The 25,437-nt window shown below is 37.2% G+C and overlaps 1 protein-coding gene across 1 annotated transcript in view; it reads left to right on the forward strand.

The window, feature by feature from the left end:
* MMS22L (MMS22 like, DNA repair protein) overlaps window positions 1-25,437 on the forward strand; it is a 96,298-nt gene that overhangs the window by 24,614 nt on the left and 46,247 nt on the right. The window contains exons 10-13 of the mRNA XM_075708116.1: window positions 368-430; window positions 6,658-6,777; window positions 7,195-7,421; window positions 9,940-10,449. Of these exons, the coding sequence (XP_075564231.1) occupies window positions 368-430; window positions 6,658-6,777; window positions 7,195-7,421; window positions 9,940-10,449 (920 nt within the window). The remainder of the gene's footprint in view (window positions 1-367; window positions 431-6,657; window positions 6,778-7,194; window positions 7,422-9,939; window positions 10,450-25,437) is intronic.

The raw sequence follows: 25,437 nt of genomic DNA on the forward strand, positions 1-25,437 counted from the left end.
TACCTCTTATATCTCCTTTTTACAGAATGTTAATTGTAAGACATGCTTACTGCTTGTACTAATCAAAAATGCCTGATTGTTTTGCCTCTTTACTAGAAGTGAAGGTTGGGATCGCAAATGAGTCACTTAAACCACTTTAAATAGCATACTCTTTATTTTTGGGTCTTTATTTTGTTTTGAGGCCTAATTTTTAGGACAGGTATCCATTACATTCATAAAACAAAAAAGCTCTTTTTGGTGATGACTACAATATGTTGTCATGAAATATTTCTGGAAATCTCTTGCCTGTTTATTTTCATGTTATTACATAATGATTCCTGTGAGGAATACAAATGCTGTTTCATGCTGATAATCATTATTTTTTCAGAAACAGAAGGAATCCAATTGGAAATTTGTGGAAGAACTCCTTAAAAAATCCACTGATGCTCAAGTAAGTGTGTAAAGGAAGAAATAATGAACAAGGAAAGTGTCAGGGATGCTTTCAGGAAAAGACAGTGCATGAAATGAAGTCCAACTAAAGTGTATTTTTGGAATTCTAGTGTTTTTTATCACAGGTAAATGAACATCCTTGACGTAGTTGAACTATGGCAGTATACAGTTCCCTCCTTGTTAGCAGTTACACTTGCTTTAAAGTTGTTTTGCTTGATGCTAAATTGTCAGATAAAGGAAAAAGATAATTATCCTGGAAAGGTAGGTATATGGCTACTCAGACAAGATGTATTCAGAATAAGAAAGGGATGCTTAGAAAATGTAAACCAGATATTGAATGTAAGGATATCAAGTTGAGGAGACATGATGAGGGAGATAGTCAGTTGCATTGAAAATTCAGCTATATCCTCATCACAGCGGGAAGGTGACTTGCCTTGCTGAGCAATTTGTCTTACAGGCTTGAATCAAACTCTTACTGATAAGGTTCTAGTTTCTGAGCACTCATTTCATACCTTATCATTTTTCTTTCTGCAGAACTGTTAATGCAATGCTTCATGGCCCAGAGGTCAGAATTGACCTCCTTTTAAAATGCTTTTAAATATGCTGTTCATCACGTTTTTAAATGTTACATTGCAGCTTTGTAAATTTGTTCTGAAGTTGCATGGTACAAATTGCAAATGCTGTATCAGCAACACCTATAAAATAATTTCTTTAATTTGTGTACACTTAAGATGAGAATAAACATGTTTATTTTTGTATTTGGTCTCGGATGAAATAAAAAAAAATCCTGCAAAGTTCTGTTGTTGAAAGCAGAAGAGGAATCAGGCTTTTTTATTATTACTGCCTTGCTCATGCAGTAGCAACAGCTGTGGTTGAAGCTGGAGTGTGGAACAATACTTGTTACAACTACAGTTTTTACAAAAAGATACTTTGTAGTTGTTAGGATAGTTGAAACAATAGATAGGGTATTAAAAAATTGAAAAATTATGGTATACATAAACGCTAACATTTGTTTATGTAGTCTTTCAGCTTAAAAGGTTAACTCTGTTTCAGTGATTTCATGGTGTATAACTGAATACGCACACTGTGCATATACATTAAAACTACAATGATGACATTACTTATTAGATGCTTACCCATTCTGTGAGAGAAACTGGAGAGATTTAGATGAGATAAGAGGCATAAAAACTGTGAGTAGCTTATTAGCCACCTCACTGCATTGCATCTTCTGTATGTCAGCAACCTGAGAAACCCTAAGACACTTGTAGTTACATTTTTCTTCAAAATATTCCTCTTGTGAATGTTTATTATTTTGAAAAAAGATTACTCTGAAGTTGAATATATGTAAAATATATAGCTTTTTGATGCTTCTGTTAAACAGGTATTGAATTGTAGATAGTTTAGAAAGGCAGCTAGGTGGCCAAGTTTAGAAGATTTGAATAATGAGTCAATCATGACACAGTAATATGAGGCAAATACCTGTTTTAATTTCCAAAGGCAACCACTGTTGGAATTAAAACAAACCCTCATTTGCCAAGGATATGTTTGCAACTATTACCAACTGTCTAAGGAACCATCTAGGGTTTTTTTTGTGTGTTCATTATTTTTTCTTGCATTATGGAGTTACCTGCTTGTAGGAAATGCTCCTTGGAGAGCATTAGTCCCTATATGTGCATGCACGAGTGCATGCAGGTACTTTTATTAAAAAAATGCATCATGCTTTCTATCCCTGCACACCAGCCTTCTTGACAGTGTCTAGGAAAGAGATTTTCTTTTACCAGTACACATGTCCATCTCCTCTGTTGATCTGGCAGCCTCATGTGGCCACTCTTACCTTTTATCTTATCCTTTTGTATCTCTGAAGTATCTGCTGATGAGTATTTTTGAGACCAGAAAATGTACAAATGAGAAGCACAATGAGATATCAAGAAGTCAATAATGAAATGGAACATGGAGAAGCAGGAAGAAGCAAAAGGGAGACCAGTACTCTTTGAATGAACAACGGGACAGTATTGATGATACTGCTCACTAACACTTGGCTTGAGTTTCTTAGTAAATCCTACCCAAGTCATTCTTTTCAGTATATACCCTCTGTTATCTATACTAGAGATGGACAGTAATAGCTGTGCAAAGTAAGTTAGAAGAAATGATAGTGCCATATCACTCATTTGCAAGAGAGGGCAGAAATTGGTGGTTAGAAACTTCATTTTTATATGAAGTGGGAGCTTAAAAACTAATCATGTTTAGTACATAGTATGTCCATCAACTTCATAATCCACTTGTGCTTGTTGCTTCCTAACTTCAAAAGCTTGTAGACTATGCATGCTCAGAAGGAAAATGGGAATATACAAAGGATGGGGGGAAAATGGAGATGAAATCAAGTGTGCATAGTTTTTTGTGTTCAAAAGCATCTGAAAAAGGTGCAGATCATACATTTGTAATGTAAATTGATAATCTTTGTCCTACCAGTAACTGTTAATTTCTCTTCATGTGAGTTTCAATTTCTATGTTGTGAAAAGTTGACTTAATAGGTGCTGTTGCAGACATAGATTTTGAGGGTAAGGGAGCATCACAAAAGCAGAGACAAGAATGGTCACCTTTGATGACTCACCAGAAGCTGGAGTTAGCTTTAACTCCTTAGGACAGCTAAGTATTGGGATGCAAAAATGACTAACCAGTGTTAAACCTGCAGCATTTTGGTAGTTTCGGTAAAACTGTTGAGTTTAGTGATCCCCAACACAGAGAGGGCAGCCCTCATGCAGGCAGCAGAGAGTCTGAGCCACCTTCATCTAGCATATGCCTGATTTTGGGGGCAATAAAGACTTCTTGAGGAAGGTGTTCTATGTCCAGGAGAAGGTGGCAGAGGGGTGCTCCAGTACCCGGTCTCCAGGTAGGAACTACTTCTTCATAAGGTTATAGTCAGCCTGCTTCTGAGCAAGGAAAAGATGTGAAGGTAGTATTCAGGTTAGGAGACCAATGAAGATGAGAAGGAAAAATACTCTATTTGTGAGCTGTAAATAAAAGATATGAGCAGTAATGTATACCTGGGCAAGTGTAGAGTGCTGCTTCTTTGGATATATCCTTTCAGCTTCAAACAGTTCTCACCCAGAAACTGTTCTCTTTTATAATTCTTGATGGATAGAGTTGAAGACAATTGTTCATGTGAAAGATATCCCATCTGTATCACAAAAAAGGACATTTATGGGGTAACTAGTTGCATGAGGTATTCCCTACTTCTGTTGTAATTTGGATTTCTGTTACTGGGCTAATGACAAAAGTAGAGCTGGTTTACAATTCTATTTGTACTACAAAATGAAATTGTTGTACTAGGAATATTAACATAGCTTTATTTGTATACTAGGCAACATCAAACTGACTAAATTTATGGATTGTCAGTATAAGATGAATTTTTGTTTACAAAGTTTTATTGTAAGTGAGAATCAAAAGCTTTTTTGTTCATAAGAACTAATAGCAGTCTGTCTTATTAGTCTTCTAATTTTAGAAAAGAAATACTTCATGTTGTTTCATTTCTGCCTCAATTTTGTTATACCTTCACTATATTTTTTTGTTTAATTCTACTCTAAAAGAGATACAGAAGTATTTGTTGGAGTTCTAGGAAACCAATTTTGTTCCTACAGTAGGAGGTCATAAGAGAAAAATGTTGTGTTTAGATAGTACTATCATTTTGATAGTATCTGCTGTTCTTCCCTTCTGCGATAAATTAAAAGCTGACTACCTCAAGAGTTCTGATAGTATTTCCAGCAGTGCAAGAGACCATTTTAAGCAAAAGAGCAATGAGGAATCCATTAATCCCAGGGATATTTGAAGTCTGGAGAACTCTTTCATATTAAATTTGAGATGAAGCCTTCAGTACTATCTTGGTTTTGGAAACTGTTCTAAAACTGTTGTTGGACAGATAAATAATGGTTGAAATTGAAGCTGCTCACAATACCATGCTTATTATTGAATTAATTTAACTGAAGCAGTCATTGTTTGTTGAATTAGATCCTAAACATAATCCTATGGACAAATTACAGCTTTAAGCATTCTCTTTCTAAAGGGTGTGTGTTTTGGTTTGTTTTTTTGTTTTTTTTACATCTTTCATAACTGGGTAGATCTCTCTAGAGAAATAGATATGTTCAGCTGCAGTTTTTTGTTTTATATCAAGACTCTTACTTTTATTCATAAAAAAAAGCAGCTGTTGAAAATGGCTGCAGTTCTGTCTTTTTTTTGTATAAAATTGTTATTTTGGGAAGACTACTGGTTTAATAGTTACTGTTATGTCGTATATAAAAACAATATTTGAGGCTCACCTTCCATTTGTAGGCATTTTTATTTGAACTGTTACTTTGTACATCTTTTAATGAGTCTCTCTTGAAGGGTTTCTGTTCTATTTCAGTGTTTTTCATATGTTATTATACATAGTCTCAATTATATAATTTTCTATGACAACTGAAAATGCCTTTTCAGTTTTAAAGTTGTTTTAGAAATATACCACTGCAGAAGCCAAATGTCCTACGTTAATTGTTCATGAGAAGGCAGACATGATTAGAAGTTATTGTAGATGATTGGTGTAATTGTTTACAGTGGTCTGAGAAAGTGTAGCAAATAATGTTTTCCACATAAATATATAGCCAGGTAGAGATAAGTTCATGAATTATAATTCCTTTGTGTAGCATTGAAAACGGGAAGAAAAGCAGGTCTGAGACTTAGTAAGCGGTAAGAAGAAGCATTTTGGGTAAGAGCAGAACTCATGCTCTTCCAGTAACAGGTACCTAATGAAAGAGTATTTTAAAACAGCAACAACCAATCAAACAACCCCCCAGACAAACAAAAAAACCCCCAACAAAACCCAACACAACCTAATGCAGTCTTTTTTCCATCACCTGGCATCAGTGATTTTTAATTCAAGTGTTTTCTGAGCTGGGTGAGCTTGGGAAGTAATTCAGGACCTAGCACTGTAATTGGAACTGAAGGATATAACTTCCCAATATTTATCTAAGGCATGTTTTCCTTCATTCCCCTTCCTTGGGCTATGACTTTGAGTCATAAAACTCATCCTGTATCTTTTTTATCTTTCTTACCCCTTTTATTTCTCTTTAGCTTATTTTATTCTGTTAGAAATTCCAGGCCTGTTTAGTGTTTGGATGTATTTGAAAGCTAGAAGTAGGTCGGGGGTTTCTCTTGTGACAGGACAAGTTTGCTACTATCCCAGAGATGTTTTAGACTTACATGTGTAAAAGTCTTCCCTTAAGACAACTACACACAAGCTGGTCCACTAAACTACTTTTGTAGTCAGTGGAGACAGTAAAGCCCTTCCAGGGCTTGTCATCCTATACTTACTATCCTAAAGTAGATGTCTAAAATAGGCTGGATTAAACACATGATTTCAGTCTGAGCATGGAGCTCTTAATATCCTAGCTCCAATGCAAGTCCAGTTTTGCTGACATCAAAAGCTGGATGAGACGAATCCTGCTCTCAGTATCCCACAGTTACAACCTGAATGGTTCCCTGTGTTCAAATTGTTTGGAATTTCCTATTCTTTCCTGTGAGCCTTCTTCCCTTTGTGTGCAAAATTTGGAACTGATGAATACAAAAAGTGTGGTGTGGGAAGGTTTTTGTCTGGTTCCCCCTGCCCAATGTTCAGAGACTTACTTGCCCTTGATTTAGAGTTGTCTGGGATGTTAGCAGTATAGCCGTGTCACAGAAGTTTGGGAAGGAGCATGATTCAGAAAGAAAAGATCCTCCTGTTTGGAATATTATAAAGAGAAACATGAGCTCTCAGATAATTATACCTTCCCTCTGTATCAGTGGTGGATGAGCTTTCCTTTGGACTTACGTGACAGAAGGGCTTAAGCGTTCAGCTGATTCGTACATTCAGTATAGCTACTGCCCCATTTACTGTTTTGTGAGGTTCTGTACCATGCAGTCATGTTTCAACTTAGGCTCACAATGTTGAGTTGGCTGTTACCTTAATGTGTCTACAACTCTGTGGACATCTGAAATGGGGCATGATGAACTATTATATTGGCTGGATTGCGGGATGCAATTGTCAGCTTTTATCTTCTAGTTCATTGCTCATATTAGAAGGTGAATTTACTTGACATTATATAATTAAAAATAATGTTTATATTAGGAAATTATTCTTACAGTCTGGTAGCATTGGGTTTACATGTAGACAAGGTGATGCTTCCCTCCTACAACAAACTTTTTATTCCTTTTTTCAAGACTGGTGTGTTAGAGGAACACTTACGAATGCATCTTCAGTGCTGTTTGACTTTGTGTAGCTTCTGGGACTTGAACCTATCTATTGTCACCATTCTCTGGGATTATTACAGCAAGAACCTGGTAAGCAGATGAATATATAAAAATGTAGAATTGTATGTGGACAGTCCTCAATTTTTAGCAATTAATTCTGATTCTCTTCTAGCCAAGCTTGATTGCTACACTTTTGTAAGAGTGTCTAGTCAATGGCAGTATCCCTAAATTTGCTATATTTATTTAAGAAATCATGTTTAAATATATGTTATGGTCCATTATATTATGTTGCAATAGAATGAATTATTATATTTTTTTACTCTTATTTTTCATCAGGACTAGTGATTTTAAGATCTTGTAAAAACGCTTTGCACATAGTTACAATGCATTTTTATTTTTTGAGTTGTGGTAGGAACATGTCCTTTCGTGTGAAGGATTGCATCTTATTGCCTTTGGAATATTAACATTTATTGTTACTTATCTTTTCTGCTTTCATTTGTTTTTTAGAACAGTTGCTTTACTGTTCCTTGGCTTGGTCTGAAAGGTCTGGCAAGTGTTAGTAAAACTTCTTTGTCAATGCTTGAGTTGGTGAAAAGTTGCTGTTGTGAACAGCAGATTCCCACCCTGTATGAGTCCAGCAACAGTTACCTCATTTTTCTCAGCATTTTGGCACGGATGATGAAAGAAGAGGCAGAGAACAGTGGTGTGCATCCTTGGAAACAAATTAAAGGACGGTATGGCTGCTATTTAGTTTGTCTTATGTTGTAAGAGGTCTAGTGAAGTCAAACTGCATGGCCCTTCCAGCCACATACCAAAGCAAGGGGGGGTGCTGTGCTCATGAGAAAGTAAAGGGGATGAGGGATCCAGGGTGATTCATAATTTGAAGAAGACAGTTGTTCCCTGAAGCTTCTGTTGCCAGCTGAGGCTGTGACAGGGTCCAAGAGCTGGGTCCAAGAATCAGCTTGGCATCCATAGCCTGTGATGATTTACTTGGTCCCACAGGCCAGGAATTTGGTACACTGGCAACCTATGCAGTGGTACAACCCTATTGCCAGACAGGTAATGTAATTAAAGCACAGAAATTCTGTTTGAGCTGCATGTAAGCCATGTGGTGTCCAAGAACATGCAGACTGGTTCTTGCTAGGCCTGCAATTTCATTTATATTACCATTTTCTTTTTCATGGTTTCCAAAATTTCTCAATATTTTTTTTTGTGAGGGTTTTAATTTTTCATTTAATTTTGAAACATACTAATTAAGAGGTATGGTCAGGCATGATATGAAAAACCGTAACACACACACACATATATATATATATATACTCTAAATCAAAATCCTGATGATTTATATACTTACTGAATCCTTAAATTTTTATTAAAGTAGTGAGATTGTACTGATCATTAAAGGTGCTGTCAGCTTAAATTTTTTTTTTTATCAGACATAGAAGATTTAGAATTAGTTTTGATTTGGGTTTTTGTTTTGATTTTTTAAGATTTTATTAATACATAATAGAATTCATTAAAATTTTATGAAGTATTAATTAAATGTTTTTGTATGCAAATAATATATAAAAAAATGCACATGTGTATGCACACCTTACAAAGCTATGTGGTATGTTTCTTCCAAGAAAAAAAGGGGTTATCTTGGCTATCAGAAAGGGAAAATATGTCTATGTACACTTCATGAGTTGTTACAGTCAGTAACAGTTCAGGCTTAAAGATTACTGCAACTACATAAAAACAAATATGTTGTTGGATGCTGAATCACTGTCTTGCTTTAGTTAGTAATTTTAATTAGCCTGCTCTGTTTTTACTGAAAACAAATTATACTTACATTTTTGTGCTATTATAGCTTGTTACTTTCCCTAATTTAAGAGGGGGAATAAAATACACAGCATACACTGTGTCACTCTGCTCAACCAGTATTCATCATTTCTACCTTGAATAAATCAATTACACAAGTAGCAAAATTTAACAGCCTACAGCTATGATTTTGGGATGAACTCTGTTTTCAGCAGCTAACCAAGCATTAATTGATGCATGAAGAACGTAAATGCCTGTCAGTAGTAATTTACTACTAAACAACATTAATTGGATTTGCTTTAATTTTTGGTGGCTAGATTTGATAACCTCGGCATCATTTCCAACTATTTTTCCAGGTGACAGAATAGGGAAACAGCATTTATGGATGCTTAACTACTACTGTATGTGGAACTTACTTTAAATTAAAGGTGAAGGATATACCCGAGGTTTTAAACGCACAAATCAAAAAGCAAGATGTTTTCATCACATTCCTCTGTCATAGGAATGGTGACATTTATTTAAAAGTTCGGGTCTGAGCAAAGGTCACAGAAAAGACACCTATGTAAAAGCTTTCTGCTTTTTGTCAACCACTTTAAAGTTGCAAAGTAGCGGTGCTTCTCACCATCATCTATGCATGACTTGAGCACTTTCATATAAGCAATACAGCTTGAAGTTTAACATTGTCCTGCTGGGGAGAGGTTTCTCTCCCCACCGCCTCACTTTCCCTGTTTTCTCCCAAAACTGGTAGTCTGCAGTCCATACAGTAGGTGTGCAATACAGGTCGGTACAGACTTCGGTGAAGCACTGTGGAGAAAAGGAGCTTTCCATCAGAAATCTTCCTCTCCCTTATACTGCAGTGATGGTTATGTAGGGGAGCCTTTGATCGCAGCAGCTATGGGAGTATAACATAAGAACAGAAATCAGTAGCTAAAGGAAGGAGGGTTGCTGGTCATCTTGGAATTTTCTTTCTGCCACATGGAAATAAGGGAGTTTCTAGGGAAGAAGTTGGGGTACAGAATTGTTTGCTGCTGCTAAGAGATGCCACTTGGCAACTTCATTTCCTAGTACCCCTCATGGGCTAAATTTGATTGATGTGAAGGCATGGTATGGAGGACACCTGTCACACAACAACGTAGAGAGGCTGCTCATAATATTGTGCTCAACTTTGTATTAGAGGTTGGATAAGTGAGAAAGGTTAGGCTTTACCTGGGGTTGAAAACTCTTAATGCGTACCTTGTATTGGGAGCAGAAAATGAAACAGCATGTTTGTTCCATTAGCCAAAAGAGTAGAAGAGGGGTGGGAAAAGAGGATATTTAAAAGTTGTTATTGGAAGAGGATAACTGTAAAATAAAAGCATGAAAATATAATTTTAGTGTATCAAGCAGATAAACAAATTGCATACTTTAAGAAACTTTGTTTCCTGGTTTGTTTGGTTTGTTTTTTTAACGCAGAATATATTCCAAGTTCCATCGGAGAAGAATGCAAGAGCTGACAGAAGCGGGGCTGCAGAACTTTTTTAACCTATTCCTCATGCTGGCAATTGTTGCAGAGACAGAAGATATAGTGAGTCGAGTGTTGGATCTCCTGGATTTCCTGACTCCACCTTCCATCACGGTGTCTCAGAGAGCGCTCATCTGGAGAGGACATTTTGCTTTCCTTTTGATTTATGTTGAGAAGAACATGGACATTAGTGTCCTAGCTGAGAAACTCTCAAATGCTTTCCGTGAGAAGGCAAAGGAGTTTTTAGTAACCAAAAATGACTACACACAGAAACAAAACCTCTGGACTCTACTTTCAACCTACATTGATGGTGTCCAAGAAGTGTTTGAGACCAGCTGCTATTTGAGCCTTTCTGAGGAGAAGTTGCTAAATGATGGCTTTACTATGCTGCTGCCTGCTTGTCGAGGAGCTGAACTGAGTATGGTCCTAAATTTTCTTCAGGTTGTTCTAGCCAGACTTCGGTAAGTTATTTAGTTAAATTGTGGATATAGGCTGATGTGTTGGTTTTGTGTTTAGAGTTAAACTGTAGTTCATATTAATTTCTTACTGAAATAGAGTAAAAGGAAAGAGAAATCTCTGGAGGACTGTGAATGATACGTTAAATTTCAAAAGCCACCAATACCTCACTGCATTTAGAATCTTAGAAATGTTTCTTTACTGTTTCAGGACATTAGGTTTGACATCCCTGACATTTTGTTATGAATTAGTGGCTCTGTAGAAAGCCATCCATCTTTCTTTTGGCACAGGAAATTTCAAAATTATTGTCTGTACTAAATTACTGAAGTTAGGGGTTTTGGTGTTTGGTTTTTTTTCTTCAGTGAATCTATTCTATTATTCAGACTTCTTCATTCTATTTTTTCTCTTTCACCAAGGTTGCAATCAAATACAACAGTTATGGAGATTTAAATACTTGTTTGGGGTCCAATAGGAAAGAAGGAAATCACATTTTACTACTTTGAAGCTGTTTTGCCTTGATGTACTAGTTTAGTTTTCAACATCCACAGTACCCTTCAATAAGCATATTTTTGTCTCCTGATGCCTTTTAGAGGTAGTCTTCCAGTTTGAAGCCCAAACTGCCTTTTTTTATAAGATATTAAGAGGCAGCTATTGATCTGCCATTACTTCAAATGTGCAAGACTGAAATATGTGGAAAGAGCTGTGGAAGAGCGTGTAACAGGAATAGTCAGGCCCATATGCAAGATCTCTCTTTAACTAGGTTCTTTGTTATCACCTAGTAGTTTGACTGCAGCTGTCAATAGCTTATACATCCAAAGATAACTGTTTTTCAGGCAGCCTTTTGAAAAAAGATGAAGCATGAAACTAAGTTTAGTTGATTTATTATTTATTATTTCAGTTCAACTGAATGTATTTACTGGAATAAATTGGAGACTTCAAAAATACTTTGACATTTTCTCCATTAGCTGATACACAGCATTTGTTGTGCGGTTTTTAAAGATGAAATAAGGAGAAATGTGAGACGGGTGTAGAAGTTGCCTATTTCATAACTTGGCATTGTTCCGACGCTTTCCAGAACTGGGGGTTACATGGTCCTTTTGTAACACAGAGAAGAGGGCGTAAGCATTCATAACAAACTTCTCAGGTCATCACGGACAAGGTACAGGACCATATTCATACCTTTTCTTACAAAAAGCAGATCTGCTGAAATATTTGAATTACCAACACGTTCAAATACTAATTGCTGTGAGAGAGATTATTAGAGCCTTGTTTTTAACTGTTCTTTATTTCAGCTTCTGTATTTATACATTTGGTTACTTTTACCTACCTATTTATCCCATCAACAGAGAGGCTTCATTCTTTAACGTTTATAAAACACTTTGATCTTCAGGTTGTACGGAACAGGAAAATGTTACTGCTTCTCTCTCCCACTTTGACAGACTCGCTGACAATAGTCCTCTGTTGCCATACAAGTAAAACAACACTAAAAACTGTGTTTGTTGAGAAGATTTGGATGACTTTGTGCCAACCAGATGTTAAACTATTACTGGCTTAACCAGACTGATCCTGGTCTGTGTGCAAACTTGGAAAAGGATGAAATGGCTCAATGCCATTCTCTCTCCTGTTTTTAAAATCCAGGCAGATATAAGATAGTAGGCCTTTCATAAATGTAATTTTTCTGTACACTACACTAATAATTTTATAACTGCATGACAGGGAATTCACAGGTAGGAAGGAAGTGAGATCGCTGATTAAGGAGAGAAGCGGCTCCCTCTAGGCTGTTAGGAAATAACAACTTCATGTGCTACTTTCTGCTAACCCCAGATGATGGCTCACAGGAGCATTCTTTATTGCTGATTAAGTAGCGTTATGAAAATACTCACTTGGTTATGTTAACTCAATGCCTCAGTATTTAAAGCTTAAAATGTCAAATGGCTTTAGCAGTCCCCTTTAACATATCTTGTTGGATTGCTAGAATCACATTCCTGGTTTCCCAGTTCCTTTTATTTGAGGATACTGTAAAAATGGCAATCTTTCATTTGCAGAGTGAGGTGTAGCCAAAAGCTCTTCTTTTAATTATAGCTATTCATGCTGCTATGGTTAAGGGTCTGTCAGCATTTCCATTATAAACCTTTATTTTCAAGGTTTTGTAACATAGCAGTGAAAACTTGCTCTGGGCTAAAACTTGGCATACAAGGTTTTGAAAGTGTGCTTGTTTTCTTTCTTTCTTTTTTTCTTAAAAGGAATCTGAAAATAGACCCCCACCTTCACCATTTTTATACTACTGTGTTTTAAAATAACCCTTTCCAGGTTTTTCTTGTATTTTTCTTGTCTGCTAGAAAAGTACTAAGTACTGGTAACTGATTGTTTTATTTACCTACACTTAGAATGTTTTAAATAAGCTTTTTTTAAACCATTTTTTTATTGTTATTGTTATGATTATTTTGGTGTCTGTATATTTAAATAGAACTATGACTTGGCAGGAGAACTCATTTTTATTAGTTTTTGATATGTGGTGAGTGGATAATTGGAAACAAGATGCTACTTGCTGGCACTTCCAAGTATTTGATCTTCAAAGTGAGATTCAGTGTGAAGTGTAAGATTGTATTAAAATACAGTCTCCTTTTTAAAAACATATGTAAAATAAACAGTAAACAATCAAGAAACTCCCCAAAATAAAAATGCAAAGTGCTTCCTTCCTGTGTTTACTTGGAGCATTCAGCTTCTAGCTCAGACATAAGTTTTTCCTTTATTTTTTGTTTCTGTTTTTAAGCAGTGTTTTAGAATCCTGATTTTTTTTTTCCCCTCTTTTAATGAAAGGTAAATGCAGGATGCTTGCCTATGTGTGCTTTCATTTGTTCCAAATCTCTAGCATTACCTGTCATCTGAGTGCCTCATGACACAAAAAGAAACCCTAGGTTTATAAAAACACAGGCATTTAATGGATTTGACAGAATTTGCTGTAAAAATGGACACGGACTCAGAGAAATCTGCTGAGTGCCTGGAAACAGTAGGTTTTGGCATTGCAATATGTTATTCTTAAAATAAGTGCTTGAAACATGTTAAAATGTCTTTTATTGTAATCAGGTATTGCTCTGACATGAGCTTTCTCTCATTATCATGATCCTGGCATTTGGGTTTGTAGTGTATTAGCACTGAGTTACAGGATTATAAAATGCAAGTACATGCAAGGTGTAAAATCACTGCTGTACTCCAAACATCTTTGCCTAGTTTCAGGGAGACTCGCTACGAATTCCCATAGGAGAAATGAGAAGTACCACAAACCTAATAACATAATAAATGGTAATTTTATTTTGAAAACAAATCTTGCATATTTATGCCCATTTGTACTGTTCTGCTAGTGTTGAAAGACATTAAAAGTTATTGAAAACTTGAGTGTATAGATTTTATAAGCTCTGTAAGAATACTAATCAGGTAAACCTGTCTCCAATTAAAAGTTACATTAATAATTGGGCGATGGATAACAGCAGAACTGGATGTTTCTATCTGTTAGAGTGTGTCTAGCCTTGAGGTTTTGAGAGAAATCACGATAGGAATGGATTATCCAGTATATCTTTGCTATGGAAATGTATAGTCATTTGTAATTTTTTTGCGTTAAAACAGCCTGTGGGAAGCTTTGAGAGACCGACAGAAGCCTCTTTCCCCCTCTCTGTTACTGTGTAAGTCAGCAGATAAGCTCAGGAGGAGAATAGAAGGGTCCTCCCTCCTCCTTCCTTTTTTTCCACCTCAGGGGTTTTAGTGTTAGTCTTTGTAAAATGTATTTTCTGATGTTGAACTTCTGAAAACTGTATCCAGAAGAGTTTGGAAGAGCATGCGTGTTCTCTTACCCATCCCATCGTGTGAGTATATTTAGAGCTACTGGCTGTGATGTCCTGATAAGCACAGAGGGCAACTCTCTGACTAAACTACTGAACCGAGAGTCAGAAGATCTTAGTTTGGCACTAAGATCTCCCAGGCTTAATGAATGACCATTAGAAAGTCATTAAACATTGCTATGAGCTTTGTTTACCTGTGTGGAAAAAGGAAGTAAGTCCTTCCTTTTTAACTTCACAACATAGATCTTATGCTTGGGGAGCAAGCATGACTTGCTGTGCTAACTTGACCTATGGTTTAAAGTATGTTTAGTGTTTGGGGTTTTTTTTTAAAGTTCAGTTATTCCATTAATAAAACTGGGGTTTGAATGAGTGCAAAGAAAATCTAGTCTCTAAATGCTTTAGAGCAATGCTTTAAAGCAAGCACTGCTTTAGAATATAGCAGCATTTTGAGAGGTTTGCTATGTCTAAATCCTTAAAAGTAATGTTACCATCTGTGGGAATACTGGCTGTGTTGTTAGCTAGAGTTGTTGCCTTAAGGTGTGGCTCTGGTAATTAAAACGGAATTTCTTTTCTCTTCCTCCTACATAATGTGGGATTTGAGATCCTACCCCCCGCCCTGAATTTTTTTTGGTCTAAAGTAATGTTTTTATACCTTTGACCCTTGTATTCTGATCTTTAAAGAGGACTAGTAAAACCAACGTGTTTTGATTGTGTGTCCTCTGCTCTGAGAGTATTACCATACAAAGGAATGAAATGAGATACAGTGTGCGCTGGAGCTGTATATCTAATACTTTGCTTATAGAAAGTTCCTGTGTATGTCTAGCATTGGTTCAGGTTTGCAAGAATATTCACTTCCACTACTCACTGTCTTTTCTTGCATCAGTAGGTGGCTGTGTGAGAGCTGAATAATTGATTAAAATCAATTTCCTATTGGTGTTTACGATGTAATGGACACCATCTACGTAGGAGGTGGCCAACAAAGCTGGTGAAAGGGCTGGAAGGAATGTCCTATGAGGAGTGGCTAAGGACTTTGGGCTTGTCTAGCCTGGAGAAAAGGAGTCTGAGGGGTGACCTCATCACTCTACAGCTTCCTGAGGAGGGCAAGTGGAGAGGTGCTGAGCTCTTCTCCTTGGTTCAACACTGCACCCAGGGGAGGTTTAGACTTGGACATCAGGAAGCATTTCTTAACTGAGAGGGCAGCCAAACACTGGAACAGGCTTCCTAGAGAGGTGGTTGATGCCCCAAGCTTGTCAGTGTTTAAGAGGCACGTGGACAATGCCCTTAACATGCTTTAACTTTTGGTCAGCTCTGAATTGGTCAGGCAGTTGGACTACATGGTCATTGTAGGTCCATTCCAACTGAAAAATTCTATTCTATTCTAGAATCACTTTAAGAACAAACTGAAACAACAAACGCTGTCAGGGGACCTTTTGATTGTTGATGCCCAAACAAAGCCAGTCTTGGTAGACACCTGAAGCTAAAGAAACTCAAGACTAGTGCTTAGACATCAATCATGAAGATACACAGCTCTGTCCCCTGTGCTACAGATTGAAACACCTTTCTGTCTTTCATCCATTGTATCCGTTTTATCTACCAAAAATTAATCCACATAAGCTTTTTGTGGTCTACCTGACAGCAGTACAAGACTTACTGTTGTGAAAGAGTAAATCTACCAAAAAAAAGAGAGTAAAATCATATCCAGGTGTACTGAGAACCTGCTGGTTGGGACCCTGCAGTTGTTTAGAGAAATATGTGCTCCCTGAAGGACATAAAGCGCAGATTTGTTTTCTGATGGAAGTGTCTCACTTTTGAAACTCTCCTCCCCAAATTAACTTTCCTCTCGGTTTTCCTTCTTTTATTCTTCAGACGAGGTGTGGGAATGGCTTTTCATATGGAATATTTTTTTTGTTGTGGATGTTAAACAAAGAAATACTTTTTCCAGTAAACCCATTATATGCAAGTAGACTTCTAATATCTTAATTTTGATTGTTTCTTCGTTACCTTACAAGATATATATTTCTTCTCTCTTTAGGATATCTCTTGTCAGATTTAAGGCTTATTTAAAATGAAAAGAAAGCTGAAGCAATTTTCTTTATTCCATTTCAGTCTCCTAAGGCCTATTTCCCCCGGTGAGCTCATAGCAACAGGGGGGTTTAAGGGAATTCAGCTTTCTGCAAATTAATGTCTCACATCATGAAAATTCAGGACTTTTTTTATTCTATATCTTGAAAAAGTAATACAGTGAGTGCGAGTATTATTTCTTGCCAGCGGGTGGAAGATGAATGATTTTGTCACAGTTTTACTGCTTGATGAGCAGTGTCCTGAGGGTCAGGCTTAAGTCTGTGTCACTATGCTGCTCATTACTCTTGAGCTAAATAAGGGCTGATTGGATCTAAATTGCCTAGCACATGGGCCGCAGATGAGCTCAGTGAGTAGGGGATGACCTGCTATTCAGGCTGGGAGTAACCCCGGTGTGCAAATGCTGCATTAGAACACCGTGGGAGAATGAGAGGCTACCGACCGCTGCCAGCAAAAGAAATCGAAATGTAAAAACTCTTTGATGCTGCAATGTTAGAATTTGAAATGTAGGAAGTGACAGGTTGATGGTACTTATCAGCTTTGGCTGGATTAGAGAACAGTGTCATCTTGCTTATATAATGACAGAAGAATGAAGCTGGCTCCCAACTACTTTGCAGTGCAGAGCTGCTGCTGTCAGAGTCGATGCTGCCTCCTACTGACACTGCGCAGAAGGATGGAGAAAGCGAATGGATAGCCGGCTCGGGAAGACGTTCCCAGGCTCTCTAGCATACTGAAGTGCACGCTGTGCCTCTGCCCATCTATTTCCGTGTGTTTCTGGTCTCTTCTCTTAGAGAATTGCAAACCTGACTGATAAAATAGCGAGTATACATTGTGGAACAAGAGCAAGCCACTGTCGTCTTCAAGAATGGTTACATGAGTCATCTACATGCACTCAACTATGCATGTGTGTGTCTGCTTCACACAAAATATTTCCCTTTGTACTCTTCTCTCCCTGTGAAAGGAGGTGATCTCTGGAGAGGAGAATTAATTTGTGCCTGCATGTTTTAAAGAAAGTTGACCTTTAAAGAGGAGAAAAAAAGTCTGAACAAACTTAGAGAGTCCTTATGCTAACTGAACACATGAATACGCTTATCTTAATGGAGGAAAACAAAAAGCAAGCAAAGCACCTGCCAGGCGGTGAACACAGCACAGATTGTAATATTGTGCAGTTCTGAAAAACTCAGTTCAGTGGTTCAGCAGAACAAGCTTTTGGGTTTTGTTCCCCTGACCTCCATCACTGGTGCTTTGGAAACTGGGTAATAGCTACAATGATGATAAATAGCCACTTGCTTCATTTTTTCCAAATTTGTTTCAAAATCTGTTACTGACAGCTGTAAGCTACCAGTGTCAGCTTCTCTTACTACTAACTTATGGGACTGCCTCATCAGCAAAACTAGTTTGGTGCCCTTATGAAACCAGTGACTAAATGAAGAGAAGGGATAGATCTACATACATTCTGTGGTTTCTGTTTACTGTTTTCTATTTTTCTGTTTTCTGGGTATATACCATTTGATTCTTCTTCCCCTGGGATGCTTTCGCTCATGATGAAATTTCTTTTGGGACATACAACAACTTCCAGTTTACTTGGGTTTGGGTATTGCAACAAAAAAGGAAGAGAAAACAGCAGCCTTACAACTACAAACAGTTTTACTGTAAAATGGTGTGAGTCTATGGGAACGAGAGAGAAAATTTTTATAAAGAATGTGTGGGGCTTCAGTTACTTGTGTTATCAATGTTTAATGGTATCGCTTCACATCACTGAAAATGAAGAATTGTTTACCACAACTAGTTGTAATAGATGAAAATGAGTTGCAGAGTTTGTCTGAGTTTGTATGTGGATGAAAATTATACGGTATTCCTCTGTGTTCAAATGGAAAGCAGAATCAGAATTTAAAATTATTTTGGTATTTAGAAAAAAAAAATATCATCAGGAAGAGGAAATAGTGAAGGCCAAGTACTGAAATTAGGAAGGAGAAATGCTAATACAACATATGGAAAGCTTGGCGTGGCAGCCATACTGTCAAAGTATGGAGAGGTAGTGTGCACCATGAGGTGAGAGAAACAAAGGGGATCTCCACATCTGGGTTTGGTTAAAATGAGGTAGCTACTATAGCTGTTAACCTATCTGTCTGTCCTGCCCTTGCTTCTAGACTTTGTCGCCTGCTCTGCACAGATGGCTGCAAGGTCCAGTATTTTGTCCCTGCACTAGTAGCACAGTTTCTGCCTGGCGTAGGGAGGAAAACCAAGATTGTTTGTAAATGGTAGTTCAAACGGATTCCCTAGTATCTTAAAAAGGGAGTGGGGTGTGGGCGTGGCACTGGCGTGTTCACCTCTATTTACATGGATATTTATTTACATGAATTTGTAAGACCATAGTGGCTGTAAGAAAATTTGAAATTTGATTGAAATCTGTCTATTGGCTAACTTTCAACAGTGACTTTCTCTCATGCACACAGTCTGTATGATATTAGGAAGCAAGAATTAATGTGACTCTGCTTAAGAAAAAATAAATAAATTTAAATATCATTGTGGGGTGTGTTAATAAAACTTCTGCAAGTGAGAGGAGCTGCTTATTCTGTCTTCAGCTGTAGTTCTGTATGCAGTTCTGGACATGTCAGTTTACAAAACATTTATGAATAAATTGAAAATTGGAGAGAGTCACAGAAGTGAATGATGAGAGTAGGAAGTTTGATGGAACTGACTTTAGCTAGGAAACATTGAGAGGAGACATGCTAGAAGTTATCTAGTATGTAAAAGGATGTTGCAAAGATGACAAGTTGTCTGTTGTTCTCCATGCCAGTGAAGAAGGAGTTGGCTTAATTTGGGGCAGAAGTTTAGTGTGGTTATTTAGAGTAGGCTGCAAATGTCAATTCTCTGGCAGACTGCAAGATAGAGTTGTGGAATCGAATTTCATTTTTTTACTTTTTAGACAATGCAGTAGACAAACATTTGCCAGAGGGTAGTCATTGGAAGCTTACCAGACTGCCGAGATGAACTCCCTAAATGATTCTCGAGATGGTACCCAGCCCTTCACTGATGTTTCTGTGATTTGATATTAAGGAGTGCTCGATGGGGCTGGTGATTGATTAGTAAGGATGCTTCCTAAACAGTACTCTGTGCTTTTCCTTACAGAACAAAAACTTGGTGAAATCAGAAGGTAAAGAAACCACACCTGAAACTGTAATCTGCCATAAAATTTAACTTTGGAAATCTGTCATTAATTTTGATTTGTAGTATCCACACTCAATTTTTAATTTCCCCTTTCTGTTGGGGTGGGGGGGAGGCTGAAGTTGACCCTATTTAGTGGTTCTGTATCCTACTAGTTCTTGGAATTTCTTGGCTGGGAATGTGAGGATGGCTTGTACTGTGTGCACAGCACAGCGGCTCTGCTGAAGAGGGTGATGGGTTTTCAGTGGTTTTGTGTTCAAGGCTTGAAATCTGTCTGGAAAACTAGTTTGAAAATTCTTTTTTAGACATTTTCTAAAGAAAGCTAATTGATACAGGGCATATATGTGTGCGTTGTCATGTTTTATTTGGCTTGGAGCAAGTCCAAGTGCCATTAATTGCCAATGCCTAAATGCTCCAGCTTACTTTCCAGTGGTACTAAACCAGGGACAGTGAAATTATGCCTAATGTGAAATGAGCCTGAAATAGTATGCAGTCCAACGTAATAGCAAAATAGAAAGAGTAGAGCATACTCTGCAATGTGTACATTGTGCATCATCTCATGTTGTTATTGGGAGGAGCAAGAAGAGGAAGGTAAAAATAGTTTGTGGTTTACTTGGCTCTCTGATAAGCTGAAGGTACTGTCTATTCTCTTCTCTTTTTCACAACCAGGCGGCCCGGCCCTGTTTATCTCTAATCGGGGTTAATTAAAGCCTTAGGGCAATGCTGAGACCCTGTCAATGACTGGAAGGTACAGACATAATCAAGGCTGCAGCCCCTGACTGTAGGGAGTGGAGAGGTAACCGTGGGCTTGTTGCAGGCTCTGATAATACAGCTGTGCTATTTTTTTCTGAAAATACATGAGTGAACTTTTTTTTTGCCAAGTAGTTCTGTTCATTTATTAATTTCTGGCTGTTGTCAAAGAGTGGTATGAAGTCTCTGGTTTAATGTGTGTGCTTGCAAATCCATGTTAAGAAACAGAAACCTTCTGGTTCTCTATATGGTAATGTAGGGACTACACAGGCAGCCACGGCAGCCATTATGCACGCAGCAGGAGCATTCGCTGCAGCCAGGGATGTGTGTCATCTTTTATTGAGGGGCAGGAGAAGGGAGGAACAGGCAAGTACATATGTGCTTGCCAGGACAATGAGGTTTTATTTTACTGCTTTTTGCAGTCTTGTTTTCCTTACAAAAAGTCAATCATGAGAATAATAGCAAGTATTTTCATTGGCATTCTTTGTTTTCCTGGACAGGAGTATATTGGTTAGCTATTGGCGATGTGCATTTGAAAATGCTTCAGTAAGTGTTCCAGGTATCTGCCTAAAATGTTTTAAAGCTGCTAAAGATTTTCTCCCAGGGAATTCCACCGATTCACACCACGCCTGTATATTCAAGGGTATTCTACAACAGCTTGATTTGGGGAGGAAATGTTGTGTGTATACACGTTCAGTGTGTTACATTTATGTGGAGGTTTGTGTTAGGTGCAAAGATGACATCAGAAAGTAAAATACTGTGATCATCTGTTAAATAATAATTAACTATAGCACAGCCGTGATTATCCAAATGTCACAGGGAGAGTGAATATATTCAGGCAATCAAGGGATTTTACAATGTAATTATTAGACATTGGGGAGACATGACCCTGTTTAGGGTAACAGGGAGCTATGGTTAATTGATGTTAGGATAATCAAACTTTTACTGTTTTATTATTCTGGGACCCTAGGCTTTGCAAGAAAATGTGTGCATGTGCTTAGAAGAAAGAAACCCCAAACATATGAAAATATAAGCCTAAAAGTGACTCTTGAGGTTATGCTTGCACTGCCTTGCTGTACTGAATTACTGCTATGATTATAAGTGTTGAGAAATCATTTATATTGTCTGCAAATCATCCCCATTTTAGATCATAGTGAAAATTCAATACATCTTGATTCTGAGTATTTTGTAAAGGTATCTGTTTTCCTAAGACATAAAAAATGACTAGTTTTTTCCAAGTCAAACTCAAAAATTGAAGGTGTGTTTTCCTGCAGCCAAGAAATCTTTGTTGTGTTCGTTCGTAAAAGAAAACCTTTGATATGTGTACAGTCTGAGTGTTACAACAGAAAATACAGTTGATGCAGTCCCCCTTGAGCTTCATTGTCTTCTCCAAGTTTAGAACATGAAGACATAAAACAGAATTTCATTTCATTAGAGTTCATTGTAAAAGGGTTTCCAATGCACTGCTGTGATACTGAACCTCTGGAATTTCTAATAACTCAAGCTGCCCTCTGGAAGATTTGAAGATTAAGTATAGCATTGCTACTGTCTCTCACTGAAAGTTTTTTCTTTCGTTCTTTTTTTTTCCTTCTCCCTCCCCGCCGCCCCCCACCCCAAAACAGAGTAATTTCTGAAAACTCTTCAGCAATCCTATCTCCATGTAAATTAATACTGTAAATTGTGCTGCTAGGGAGGGTGGAGGGAGTAGTAAGAGTGGGTGGGGGGAGAGAAGAATTAAAATCATTCCAATAAATGGTTTAATTTATGCCTCAGCAGTTAAGCATGCTCCTGGTTAACAGAAATACCCTTCAGCTACACAGGATTTGGGAGGGTTGGAGGGCACTCATTTGCACATAAATAGCCATTAACTGATAAATTCCCAGAGGTCTCCTGTTGCATGCTAGTGGTTCTGACCTACTTAGCTAGCTTAAATTTGTTTTACAGAATTATTATAATTCCATCCTTGGTACTTAAACTTTGTGATTAATGCATGCCTCACAATACAATTAAAGTATAATTACACAGTTTTACAGTTTGCTATCATGGTGTTATTATTATTACAAAGAGCTGGATTTTGCAAATATTAGAAGAATTAGGGTTCTGATACCCATCACTTTGCTGTTATTAAGTGATTATGTTAAATGGGACCCCTTTATGTCTGAAGAATGAAGTGGAGAGAGGGGAATCATTAACTAACACATCAGATGGTTTCTAAGTGATTGAGGAAGAGATGTGCAGTGGGTTTTTTTTTTACACATCTGTAGACGATAGGTGCAAAACCTTTTGTTCATCGTTGCCAGCTGCCTATGACATACTCTAGCACATCTGTGCTTTAGTGCTTAAAAAAGTTTCATACTAAACATCTCATCTCTGTAATCTGTTAAATCATTTGCATGTGTTAAACATCTGATTTTATTATACTTCATTGAAGTTTTTTATTACAGGGACAGGGTTTTTTCATACCCTTATTAAAAACATTAACAGCCAGATACAGAGGTCCAGTAGATCTGTCTAGTGGTGCATATGCATGCAAAGATGATACAGATCTTTCTCTAGTGCTCCATAAACTCAAGACTGGATTGTCCGTCTTTTCAGTTTGTGTGCATGAATGTGTTGTGTATTTATACTGGCTGCAAATAACAGTAAGTCACAAACACTGCTATTTTTACCTTAATTGTAAGGGTTACACGGCCTCCCCTGTTTTTCTTGGCCAAACTTAGTTCTGTGGCTACTGTTCATTCTTCAAGGAGTGATCCAAGAATCTCTAATATTAGTTGTATGTGACCCAAAAATCACTGCTGCACTGCATAATTCTTCTTACATCCTTTTTTTTTTTGCCATTGCAACTGCACCAGAAAACTTTACATTAACAATTAATGCAGTTAGCAAATCAAAGGGCTGAAAAACACTTTTAAATAGTATTTCCCTATTCCAATGTAAGTTACAAATCTAATTTTACTTTCTTTATCTGTGAATATGTGTTATATTGCAGACTTCACTGGTGGGAAATGGAGTGGTTGACACATTTTCTGAATTACACTTTCTGTTCTTCTAAAGCTCTTAAGGTTACACTATAAAATGTTTTAGCTATAATTGCACAGTGGAAACTCTAAATGGTGTACTGAAATTGAATGTTGCACCCTCAAGTCTTATTTGATCCAGTGTCTTGGATTTCATTTTTGCTTAGTTTAAAAAGACCTGTTGCTTTTGTGGTTTTCTGTTTTTTTTAAGTTGTGCTATTCATTTCTTTAACAATGAAAATATTTCTTCTTTTTAATTTCTGAGAACACAAAGAGTAAAAGGCAAATAGAAATCTTTTTCTTAGAATGACTCCTTTCACATCTGTAATTTTAGTCTGTATTTATGCTACTACAATGATATAATCTCTTCTTTTGCTATTATCATTTGCTGTCATGAGCTCAGAAAACATTGGTCATTATTGCTGATGCATGGAAGCATATGCGAGCAGGTAGCCAGTAATTATGCTGGGAAGAATTTACTATATTTTCAGTGCTTCCTACTTGAATATTCGTGATTGGTTTTATTTCCAGTCTTTAAAAAAAATACTGCATTGAAGTGATTTAAGTCATTTTCACATGGCACAGCAAAAATGCAAAGGTACATTACCAGAAAGAAATGGTCAGCAATAAGAGCTGTTTTGCAAAGTTGGCTTGCAACAACTGCCACTCTATGTGGAAAAAACAGTCATCCTGTAATAATAAGACTAATGAATTCAGAAATCAATTGATTGAACTGGCTCTGGGTAGATTATGTGCAGGCTTGCTTCAAGGAGAGGAATTTATGAAATGTTTGCTGCATCCAGCAAGCACTGCTGCTATAATACAGCTGCCTCCTCAGTGGTTTGCTTTGATCCTGTGGAATGAAAGGACAGGAGGATCAGCTCAGGTCTAAATGAGATTACAGCTGGTTCGGCAGCTTATCTGGTCTAATGCCAACTAGTGTGGCTTTGCACGTCCTAAGGGGTTTACAACAGAAACTGTTTATTGAGTATCATCGGTTTACTCAACACAAGCAGGCTAATCCTTCCCAGCCTCAGCATGTTGTAGGATTGTGCATGAGCCAAACCAAAAGCTGGTGTAGCCAGGGCCTCCAGAGCCCTTTGTCTCGCTTCATATTGATTTTTTTACCTGTGTTAAAGACAGTAAAAAATAAAACCAATAACCAGCCCTATTGTGAGCAAAAGGTTAATCTGACCTAAAATCTTACAAAAGCATCTTTTAACCCTAGAAGGGATGGTAGCCTTTCTCTGACTTTTCACTCAAGGGATTTTCTAGTTGAAGGTTTTGAAGAACAAAATAGGAAAAACAGCTTAAATATTTAACTCTGTGTGTCTTGCAAGGTCTCTGAATTCTTTCAGCAGCTGCATAGAAAACTTTAAACAGTTATTTCTGACATTATTAACGTTGTGTCATATATCTGTGGTAGGTGATGCTGTGTAGCAAGGACATGATATGCTTAACATAGGCAGAGTAGTAGGAGCTGGTAGGTGTCCCAAGGCTCATGCTGTTTTTTTTCACTGTAGTGGTTTTTATGTAAAAACATCAGAAAATGCCTTTATCAGCTGCTTTCTCAAAAAAAAAAAAACCACAAAACAAAAAACTAGGCAAGTGGAGTGCATCTTAAGGAATTCAAAAAAGTACAAAGCAGGCCCATAGAAGGAGAATGTTGTAAAAAAATTGTGCTACAAGTTTTTAAACAACATCCCTTTCTGTTTTGATATGAAATACAATGGAATATTAGATATAATAATATTTTATTGAGCATACTTCCTGTCTGAGGTGAGTCTTTTTTGGAAGACATTGCAGCATGTGTCAGATTATTATAAATCAAATGTTTTTTATAGTATAGAGAAAGAATTGATTAAACTCTAGGAAGCCTTGCAGAGTAGTAGCAACGCATCTGCACTGAAAAGAATCACAGTAAGGTATTGCATCTGCATTGTTGGAATTATGTAGGAATTTATTAGATACCTGTATTTGTATATGGTGCATATTATTGGGAGTAATTAAATCAGTTCTGCTGTGACACAGGGAAGAGAATTTGGTGACACACCTATCTGTTGTCTACTGCATGTGGCAGACTTAAACTAGGAACTGTTTTGAAGACTGAATACTATCTAAAAGAAAAGACAGTAGTAAC

The sequence above is a fragment of the Pelecanus crispus genome, chromosome 3, assembly GCF_030463565.1.
Source record: "Pelecanus crispus isolate bPelCri1 chromosome 3, bPelCri1.pri, whole genome shotgun sequence".
Taxonomy (NCBI): domain Eukaryota; kingdom Metazoa; phylum Chordata; class Aves; order Pelecaniformes; family Pelecanidae; genus Pelecanus; species Pelecanus crispus.